Raw genomic sequence first — 11355 nt, 5'->3', positions numbered from 1 at the left:
TAAGTATGTCAAAAACAAATTGACAATTATGATTATTCAAGAATTGATTTTGGGTATTTTTTGAAGATAAAAATAACAAATAATAATAATACAAAAACAAACAAAAGACTATAATAGGCTTTAACTATGTAATTACAACTTCCCTTTCTACTCCCAAAGAAAAAAACCATTTCTCTAAATTCCATCTATATATGTGTGTGTATCGATCAAAATGACCCATAGGACACTAATATTGAGAAAGAACAAAGAAATTAAAATGACCAATAACTCTTGTATCGTCATTGTCTCTCTCATTGAAGTTATTTTGTTCACCATCATTTCAAATGTGGCATCATCTAACGACGTCATTTCCACTATCTATCCGAAAACTTCAAACCCACCATTTTGTTCAAGTGTGTTGAAATCTGCAGGCACTACAGATCTAAAAGGCTTGGCTGTATACACCTTAAATCTTGCCCATACAAATGCTTGCAAATCTTTGACCTTAGCCAAGTCACTTGCAACAACCACCACCAATCCACAGCTTAAGCAACGATATTCGTCTTGTTTTGAGAGCTATGATGAAGCTGTTGGTGACATTGAAAATGCCCTAAAGGACTTGGCACTTGGTGACTTTAATGCTGTCAATATTGTAACTTCTCGTGCCATGATAGAGATTGACGACTGTCAGGATAAGTTCGCGCAGCCGCTGAAGGATACGTCGTTGCTTTTGAAGAATGGCAAGACTCTAAACGATATATGCAGCATTATTTTGGTTATATCCAATCTTCTTTGAGGGCTATATGTACTTTTGAGATTTAATGAAGTTTATTTTTTAAAATAATAACATTTACAATGTAATGGTATTTAAATTGATTATTTTAGTTAATTTTCAGGTGATAAAAAAAATCACTTAAAAACAAATAAAAATAACCAAATCGAAAACATCGAATCAAACTTAAATAATTTATTTAATTCGTTTGATATGATATAGTTAACTTAATTAGAATTCAAAGCACAAATTAGAAAGGAAAATCATTAATTATACATTAACTTATTGTTCTATTAAAATGACCAATTCCAATTTCAATCTAAGACTCTTTGGCTAGTTTTAGAGTTTTTCTTTTCTTTTCTACAAAGTTATTCCTCACATATGGTGTTGACACAACGACACAACATCAAACGTTGTAGCATCAAGCATATGCCCGAAAACTAGAAATTGATCATTTTGCACTAATGTATTGATATCTCCAGGCAACACAGACCCAAAAGTGTTAGCCACTTTTGTAACGCCCCGACAAATTTGATTTCCATTTATTATTATTTAAGTGTGGTTACGGAAAAATTCGAATTTATTTGAGGAACTCTATCATTTTGATTTGTGATTAATTAAGGTTTGGAGTTTTTTTTTATTTGGTTGGATTTTAATTGTTTTATTTGGAAATACATTGGTGAAGTTTTGTTGTTAAAGATCAAAATTGGTTGGTTAAGGAGAGAGAGGTGAGGATTTAATTAGGGAAAAGAAAGAAAGATTCTTTTTCTAAAAAAAAAAGAGAGAAAAAGGGGGGATTTAATGAGATTTGGAAAAGAGAGAGAAGGTAGAGTAAGTGGGTTTAAATAAGCATTGGGACCCGTGTACCAAAAATAAATTTCCTTTTTAGAAAAGAAAACAAGAAAGAGAAACCTAGAGAAATTTTTGAAGAAAAAAAAATAAAAGAAATTGTTTGGAAACCCTAGCCGCCGCCGACCCTAGCTTCGCCGCGCTGCCGCTGGATTCCAGCCAACTTGTACGGGAGCCCAGCTGCAACCCCCGAGCCGAAATTCCTCGTCCGTCCCGCGCCGCCGCGTCGAGTCGAGAGCTTCGAAGCCGTGCAACCCAGCAAGCCGTCGCCTTCGCGGATCGGAAGCCGTCGCGTCTCGCCAGCCGAACTCCCTCATCCGCAAGCCGTCGCCTTCGCGGATCGGAAGTTGCCACGTCTCGTCAGCCGAAATCTGTCTGCAAGCCGTCGCCGAGCACCGCTAAAGCCAACCGTCGAAGTCGCGGCGTTAGCCGGATCGCCCTGCGCCCCGTTCACGCATAAACCCGACCCGGCCGAGCCTCCACCCCGTGACTCGAGCGACCCGCGTCCGCACGCGCTCAGCACCTGCGCCCAAGCTGAGCCGCGTCGGCGTCGTAGCCGAGCTGCTTCCCTCCGCGCCGCGCCTGTCTGCGCCGTGTCCGAGCCGATCCCAGTCTTCAAGCCGAGCCGATTTCTACTTCTCTAGCCGAGCCGATCTGCTTGCTCTTGAGCCGCCAGTCTGCTCCGGTTCCTCTTCACCTACTTTGGTGAGTCAAAAGTGTTTCTCACACCCAGCCAAGATTTGAAACTTTAATCTAAATAATTTAATTTGGACTAAATTAAATTATATCTTTTAAGGAACGCCGTGGACCAATTGACTTGGAGCGTTGGACTTCTTCAGCAAGGGCAAGCGTTACAACCTCGACCTAGGGTAAGTTGTCCCAACCACATTTGTTTGGTCTTGGGTCATTTGGTGATTCAATTACGAGTTTTGGTGTTTTAAACATTTAGGATCTCGCTGCTTGGAAAGCACATTTTCTGATTGTTAGGGCTCGTTGAACAAATCTCCAGGTAAGAGAGTTCTACTACTAGTACTGTGATTAGAACCATGAGACCGCTCACACCTTCAGTTATGCATGATAAAGATTAGACTGCATAACACATGTAATTAATGAGAGCATGATGTGTTTGATGATGTGGTTACATGATGGTATGATATTGTGATGTTGTGACTTGTTGAATTGTATGTTAGATATTGTGATGGTTTGTGAAATGGCGATTTGACTTGTCTGGTTACATGATGACGCTATGTGCATGTATGTTACGGTTAGGGTACTTGTTAGCTTAACCTATTAGAGTCATGCTTGCATGGGTGTCATTCAAGATCACCACCTATTTAGGGCTGTGTAGTCCGACGGGACGCCAGTCTAGCATGGATATAGATATGATTCGAGTGGCTCGACGGTCGCATCCTGATTGACTTAGTGTCACCCCGGGTTCACTACAGACCAGTATGTCCTAGGTGCTCCCCCGAGACACCGAAGACCAGATTTTCGTTCCTACGGGAGCGTATGTTGCACGTGTTCAGGAACGTGCCAGAGATTGGGTACCATTTACAGAACTCTAATGGGAAGCTAACAGGCACATAGCGGGACTAGTAGTAGGTCCCTTACTGAGTATTTTATACTCACTCTCTCCATGTCATGTTTTTCAGGTAGAGGCCGAGGTAGGGGCAAAGGCAAGCTGGCGAGCGACCAGAAGTGACCGTGGCGAGCCATAGGGATTTCTGCTTCCGCTTACCCCGTTTTAAACATTTTGTACTTGAGTTTTATTTTCTTCCTTATTTACTATTTCATTTTTTTAAAAGTAGATAGGGCCCGAGTAGGATTTTAACATTATTTACATTTTCCATATTATCCTGATTTGATTTTCAGAAATGAAATTCTGAAGTTTGATTCGTTTTAACTAAACTTTATGGCTTAAATCATGTGTTTTACCTTTAGTAATAACTTCGGCTCAGTATAAGGAGTTGGGTTGTTATAGTTGGTATCAGAGCCCAGTGTTTTAGGTTCTGTAGACTGACTTACGAGGTAGGTCTTGTTTTGTTTGTTTTTATTTTAACCCTATGGCTATACGGTCCTTCGTCACTCGCCAGGTATGTCTCAAAGCCTTGCTAATGTTAAGATTATAATCTTGCCTGAATAGACTAAGCTTAGAAGTTTGAGTGTCATGTTCTTGTGGTGAAAGTTTTTACTGGTTAAATTTAGGGAGAATGCCGCCACGTAGAGGTGCACGCTGAGAAGGTGGTAGGGGAGGCAGAGGAGCCAGTCGTGGCCAACCGAAGGAGCAACCCGCTGTGCCGGCGGTCGACCCTAACGCACCGGTCACCTAGCCGAATCTCGCCGCGATGGAGCAGCGTTATAAGGACATGCTGCAAGCTGCTCTAGCGCCTTTCCTTGCTGCCCAGCAGAACCAGGTCGCCCCTGTTCAGGACCAGACCGTCATTCCTCCAGCCCCGGTGGAAGCTCAGCCCGTGCCAGTTCAACTGTCGACTGAGGCCAAGCATTTGAGAGACTTTAGGAAGTATAACTCTAAGACTTACGACGGATCCATGGACAACCCCACAAAGGCCCAAATGTGGTTGACGTCCATAGAGACTATCTTTCGGTACATGAAGTGCCCAGAAGACCAGAAGGTGCAGTGTGCAGTTTTCTTCTTGGAGGATAGGGGCACCGCCTGGTGGGAGACTGCTGAGAGGATGCTGGGGGGCGACGTCAGCAAGATAACCTGGGAGCAGTTCAAGGAGAACTTCTACGCTAAGTTCTTCTCGACCAACATGAAGCACGCCAAGCTGCAAGTATTCATAAACTTGGAGCAAGGCAACATGACCGTGGAGCAGTACGACGCGAGTTCGACATGCTATCCCGTTTCGCTCCTGATGTGGTAAGGGATGAGGCTGCTAGGACTGAGAAATTCGTTAGAGGTCTCAGACTAGACCTTCAGGGCATCGTTCGAGCCCTCCGACCAGCCACTCATGCAGACGCACTACGCATAGCACTGGATTTGAGCCTGCATGAGAGAGCTAATTCGTCTAAGGCTGCCAGTAGGGGGTCGAGCCTTGGTCAGAAGAAGAAGGCGGAGCCGCAGCCTGCGCTGGCACCACAGCGAGACTTGAGGTTAGGAGGCGTCTTCCAGCGGCATCGTCAGGAGCTAGCTGCTGCAGGGAGGACGTTGAGGGAGCTACCTCCTTGTGGGAGATGTGGGAGAGTGCATGGAGGTCGTTGCTTGTTAGGGAGCGGGGTTTGCTTCCCATGCAGACAGCCGGGGCATACCGCTGACGCATGTCCTCGGAAACCCTTGGAGACGACACCGCATCAACCTTCTGCTTCCAAGCAGGGAAGAGTTTTTGCCACTACCCGTCAGGAGGCCGAGCGAGCTGGTACAGTGACAGGTACGCTTCCAATCTTGGGGCATTATGCTTTTGTATTGTTTGACTCTGGGTCGTCCCACTTGTTTATATCCTCTGTTTTCGTTCAGCATGTGGGTTTAGAGGTAGAACCGTTGGGTAGTGTTTTGTCTGTTTCTACTCCGTCTGGGGAGGTCTTGTTGTCTAAAGAGAAAATAAAGGCATGTCGGGTAGAGATAGCCAATCACGTGTTAGATGTGACCCTACTAGTATTAGACATGCAAGACTTTGATGTGATTTTAGGCATAGATTAGCTGTCAGCTAACCATGCAAGCATAGACTGTTTTGGTAAAGAAGTCGTTTTTAACCCTCCGTCTGGGCCTAGTTACAAATTTAAGGGGGCAGGCATTGTATGTTTGCCCAAGGTCATCTCAGCCATGAAGGCTAGTAAATTACTCAGCAAGGGTACTTGGGGCATCTTGGCAAGCGTAGTAGACACCAGAGAGTCAGAAGTTTCCTTGTCCTCCGAACAAGTAGTAAGGGAGTACCCTGATGTTTTCCCCGACGAGCTTCCAGGACTTCTGCCTCCTAGGGAGATAGAATTTGCCATTGAGTTAGAGCCGGGCACTGCTCCTATCTCGAGGGCCCCTTATAGAGTGGCTCCAGCCGAGCTAAAGGAGCTGAAGGTCCAGCTGCAGGAGTTGCTGGACAACGGTTTCATCCGGCCCAGTGTGTCACCTTGGGAAGCCCCAATGTTGTTTGTAAAGAAGAAGGATGGGTCGATGCGCCTTTGCATTGACTACAGAGAGCTGAACAAGGTGACTGTTAAGAATCGCTATCCCTTGCCCAGGATTGATGACTTATTCGACCAGTTGCAGAAAGCCACCGTCTTTTCTAAGATCGACCTGCGATCAGGCTATCACCAGTTGAGGATCAGGGATAATGACATTCCTAAGACGGCCTTTCGTTCGAGATACGGACATTACGAGTTCATTGTGATGTCTTTTGGTTTGACTAATGCCTCTGCGGTGTTCATGGACTTGATGAACAGGGTGTTTAAGGACTTTCTAGACTCGTTCGTCATAATTTTCATTGACGACATCTTAATTTACTCCAAGACTAAGGCTGAGCATGAGGAGCATTTACGCCAAGTTTTGGAGACTCTTCAAGCCAATAGACTGTATGCCAAGTTCTCCAAGTGCGAGTTCTGGCTGAAGAAGGTATCTTTCCTTGGACATGTGGTGTCCAGTGAGGGAGTCTCTGTGGACCCAGCAAAGATCGAAGCGGTTACCAATTGGCCTCGACCGTCTACTGTTATTGAGATTCGTAGTTTCCTGGGCTTGGCAGGTTACTACAAGAGGTTTGTGGAAGACTTCTCACGTATCGCCAGCCCCTTGACCCAGTTGACCAGAATGGGAACCCCTTTTGTCTGGAGCCCAGCTTGCGAGAGTAGCTTCCAGGAACTTAAGAAGAAGCTAGTGACTGCACCAGTTCTGACAGTGCCCGATGGGTCGGGAAGTTTTGTGATCTATAGTGATGCCTCTAAAAAGGGACTGGGCTGTGTTCTGATGCAGCAAGGTAAGGTAGTTGCTTATGCCTCCCGTCAGTTGAAGAGTCATGAGCAGAACTACCCTACCCATGACTTGGAGTTGGCAGCAATGGTTTTTGCACTGAAAATATGGAGGCACTACCTGTATGGTGATAAGATACAAATTTTCACCGACCATAAGAGCCTGAAGTACTTCTTCACTCAGAAGGAGCTGAACATGAGACAGAGGAGGTGGCTCGAGTTGGTGAAGGACTATGACTGCGAGATTCTGTACCACCCAGGTAAGGCAAATGTAGTAGTTGACGCGCTGAGTAGGAAGGTCGCACATTCAGCAGCACTGATCATCAAGCAAGTCCCCTTATTCAGAGATTTTGAGAAAGCCGAGATTGCAGTCTCAGTAGGAGAGGTTGCCTCACAGTTGGCTCAGTTGTCAGTGCAGCCGACCTTGAGGCAAAGGATTATCGTTGCTCAGCTAAATGATCCTTACTTGGTCGAGAAGCGTCGTTTGGTAGAGACAGGGCAAGGTGAGGATTTCTCCATATCCTCTGACGATGGCCTTATGTTTGAGGGACGTTTGTGTGTGCCGGAAGGCAGTGCAGTCAAGACAGAGCTGTTGACTGAGGCTCACAGTTCTCCATTTACCATGCACCCTGGAAGTACGAAGATGTACCAGGACTTAAGGAATGTCTATTGGTGAAGGAACATGAAGAGAGAGGTGGCAGATTTTGTCAGTAGGTGCTTGGTGTGCCAGCAGGTCAAGGCACCTAAACAGCGACCAGCCAGGTTGTTACAACCCTTGAGTGTGCCAGGATGCAAATGGGAGAGTGTGTCGATGGACTTCATTACGGGACTGCCCAAGACCCTAAAGGGCTATACAGTGATCTGGGTTGTTGTCGACACTCTCATGAAGTCGGCCCACTTTGTGCCAGGGAAATCCACGTACACTGCCAGTAAGTGGAGGCAGTTGTACATGACAGAGATTGTGAGACTACATGGAGTACCCGTATCCATCATTTCAGACAGAGATGCTCGTTTCACATCGAAGATCTGGAAAGGACTTCAGCTTGCATTAGGCACGAGGTTAGACTTCAGCACGACCTTCCACCCTCAGACTGATGGTCAGACAGAGAGATTGAACCAGGTTTTGGAAGACATGCTGCGAGCCTGCGTGCTAGAGTTTTCAGGGAGTTGGGACTCCCATTTGAATTTGATGGAGTTCGCCTATAATAATAGCTACCAGGCTACCATCGACATGACACCATTTGAGGCTTTGTATGGTAAGTGCTGTAGATCCCCTGTCTGCTGGGGCGAGGTTGGTGAGCAGAGGATGCTAGATCCCGAGTTAGTTCAGACCACCAATGCAGCCATACAGAAGATCCGAGCCCGTATGCTGATAGCCCAGAGCAGACAGAAGAGTTATGCTGATGTACGACGTAAGGATCTCGAGTTTGAGGTGGGAGACATGGTATTTCTGAAGGTAGTACCTATGAAGGGTGTTCTGAGATTCGAGAAGAAGAGAAAGCTAAGTCCACGCTTCGTAGGGTCGTTTGAGATACTGAAGCGGATTGGCCCCGTGGCTTACCGCTTGGCGTTGCCCCCATCTTTTTCTACAGTATATGATGTATTCCATGTCTCCATGCTGAGGAGGTATGTCGCAGACCCGACGCATGTAGTGGACTTCGAGCCACTGCAAACCAGTGAGAACTTGAGCTAGGAGGAGCAGCCTGTCGAGATCTTGGTAAGGGAAGTCAAGAAGCTCCGTAATCGAGAAATTTCTCTGGTCAAAGTCCTTTGGCGGAACCATGGAGTTGAAGAGGCCACGTGGGAGATAGAAGAGGACATGCGAGCCCAGTACCTCGAGCTGTTCGAGGATTAGAACTTTCGAGGACGAAAGTTTTCCAAGGGGGGAAGATTGTAACGCCCTGACAAATTTGATTTCCATTTATTATTATTTAAGTGTGGTTACGGAAAAATCCGAATTTATTTGAGGAACTCTATCATTTTGATTTGTGATTAATTAAGGTTTGGTGTTTTTTTATTTGGTTGGATTTTAATTGTTTTATTTGGAAATAAATTGGTGAAGTTTTGTTGTTAAAGATTAAAATTGGTTGGTTAAGGAGAGAGAGGTGAGGATTTAATTAGGGAAAAGAAAGAAAGATTCTTTTTCTAAAAAAAAAATAAAGAGAGAAAAAGGGGGGATTTAATGAGATTTGGGAAAGAGAGAGAAGGTAGAGTAAGTGGGTTTAAATAAGCATTGGGACCCGTGTACGAAAAATAAATTTTCTTTTTGGAAAAGAAAACAAGAGAGAGAAACCTTGAGAAATTTTGGAAGAAAAAAAATAAAAGAAATTGTTTGGAAACCCTAGTCGCTGCCGACCCTAGCTCCGCCGCGCCGCCGCCGGATTCCAGCCAACTTGTACGAGAGCCCAGCCGTAACCCCCGAGCCGAACTCCCTCGTCCGTCCTGCGCCGCCGCGTCGAGTCGAGAGCTTCGAAGCCGCGCAGCCCAGCAAGCCGTCGCCTTCGCGGATGGGAAGCCGCCGCGTCTCACCAGCCAAACTCCCTCGTCCGCAAGTCGTCGCCTTCGCGGATCGGAAGTCGCCGCGTCTCGTCAGCCGAAATCCGTCTACAAGCCGTCGCCGAGCACTGCTAAAGTCAACCGTCGAAGCCGCGGCGTTAGCCAGATCGCCCTGCGCCCCGTTCACGCGTAAACCCGACCCGGCCGAGCCTCCACCTCGCGACCCGAGCGATCTGCGTCCACACGCGCACAGCACCTGCGCTCAAGCCGAGCCGCGTCCGCGTCGTAGCCGAGCCGCTTCCCTCCATGCCGCGCCTGTCTGCATCGTGTCTGAGCCGATCCCAGTCTTCAAGCCGAGCCGGTTCCTACTTCTCTAGCCGAGCCGATCCACCTATTCTTGAGCCGCCAGTCTGCTCCGGTTCCTTTTCACCTACTTTGGTGAGTCAAAATTGTTTCTCACACCCAGCCAAGATTTGAAACTTTCATCTAAATAATTTAATTTGAACAAAATTAAATTATTCCTTTTAAGGAACGCCGTGGACCAATTGACTTGGAGCGTTGGACTTCTTCAGCAAGGGCAAGCGTTACAACCTCTACCTAGGGTAAGTTGTCCTAACCACATTTGTTTGGTCTTGGGTCATTTGGTGATTCAATTAAGAGTTTTGGTGTTTTAAACATTTAGGATCTCGCTGCTTGGAAAGCACGTTTTCTAGCCGTTAGGGCTAGTTGAGCAAATCTCCAGGTAAGAGAGTTCTACTACTAGTTCTGTGATTAGAACCATGGGACCCCTTACAGCTCCAGTTATGCGTGATAAAGATTAGACTGCATAACACATGTAATTAATGAGAGCATGATGTGTTTGATGATGTGGTTGCATGATGGTATGATATTGTGATGTTGTGACTTGTTGTAATTGTATGTTGGATATTGTGATGGTTTGTGAAATGGCGATTTGACTGGTCTGGTTACATGATGACGCTATGTGCATGTATGTTATGGTTAGGGTACTTGTTAGCTTAGCCTATTAGAGTCGTACCTGCATGGGTGTCCTTCGAGATCACCACCTATTTAGGGCTGTGTTGTCCGACGGGACGCCAGTCTAGCATGGATATAGATATGATTCGAGTGGCTCGACGGGGTCCTCGCATCCCGATTGTCTTAGTGTTACCCCCGGGTTCACTACAGACCAGTATGTCTTAGGTGCTCCCCTGGGACACCGAAGACCAGATTTTCGTTCCTACGGGAGCGCATGTTACACGTGTTCGGGAACGTGCCAGAGATTGGGTACCATTTACAGGACTCTAATAGGAAGCTAACAGGAACCTAGTGGGACTAGTAGTGGGTCCCTTACTGAGTATTTTATACTCACTCTCTCCATGTCATGTTTTTCAGATAGAGGCCAAGGTAGGAACAAAGGCAAGCTGGCGAGCGACCAGAAGTGACCGTAGCGAGCCATAGGGATTTCTGCTTCCGCTTACCCCATTTTAGATATTTTGTACTTGAGTTTTATTTTCTTCCTTATTTACTATTTCATTTTTTTAAAAGTAGATAGGGCCCGAGTATGATTTTAACATTATTTAAATTTTCCATATTATCCTGATTTGATTTTCTTAAATAAAATTCTGAAGTTTGATTCGTTTTAACTAAACTTTATGGCTTAAATCATGTGTTTTACCTTTAGTAATAACTTCGGGTCGGTATAAGGAGTTGGGTTGTTACAACTTTCATCCTCAAACTTACATGTGCAAATGGAAAAAAATCTCTAAATTTGGCCAAATCTCTTGTAACAACGATGACCAATTCTCAACTTGAAAACTAATATTTCTCTTGCTACGAGAGCAACGAGAAGGCCGTGGGCGATAATGTGAATGCTAAAAGTAATTTGGCCATTAGAGATTCCAATGGTGTCGATATGACAACTTATGGCATCATGACAGTGGTCGACGACGGTTAAGATAGCTTTAAATAGCCATCAAAAGATTCATCATTATTGCTTCCAAAAGAATGGGAGGACATTAAATGTTGTATGTAGTATTATTTTAGTTATATCTAATCTTCTCCCATAGTCCCCATTTAATGAGAGGTATTATGATATGAAACCCTGGACATTGGATCTAAGAATCATGTTAAAGAACAAGACTCAAAGAAAACAACTTCAACAGCTCCAAAACCAATTTGATTTCAACCTCTAAGATATAGGTTAGATTCAAATTACTTAGATGATCTAACAAACCAAAGGATTAGACAAAGTTAGAAATTTCCATCAACCTTTAATCTTCAAAGCACTCCACAAGCAAGCCAGATCAATTCTCACTTGGATGCTCCAAATATTCATGAATTCTATC

The 11355-nt window shown here is 45.2% G+C and overlaps 1 protein-coding gene across 1 annotated transcript; it reads left to right on the top strand.

Annotated features, from left to right (window-relative positions):
- The first annotated feature begins 256 nt into the window (after nucleotides 1-256).
- Nucleotides 257-10964, top strand: LOC103501963 (pectinesterase inhibitor-like). Its single transcript, XM_051079281.1, has 2 exons — nucleotides 257-754; nucleotides 10848-10964. Exons 1-2 carry the CDS (start codon nucleotides 257-259, stop codon nucleotides 10962-10964), a joined length of 615 nt encoding a protein of 204 aa, XP_050935238.1.
- Nucleotides 10965-11355: the final 391 nt, after the last annotated feature.

This window comes from Cucumis melo, chromosome 11, assembly GCF_025177605.1.
Source record: "Cucumis melo cultivar AY chromosome 11, USDA_Cmelo_AY_1.0, whole genome shotgun sequence".
Lineage (NCBI taxonomy): Eukaryota > Viridiplantae > Streptophyta > Magnoliopsida > Cucurbitales > Cucurbitaceae > Cucumis > Cucumis melo.
The sequence above is the reverse complement of the archived record's forward strand: the minus strand, read 5'-3'. Positions and strand labels throughout refer to the sequence as shown.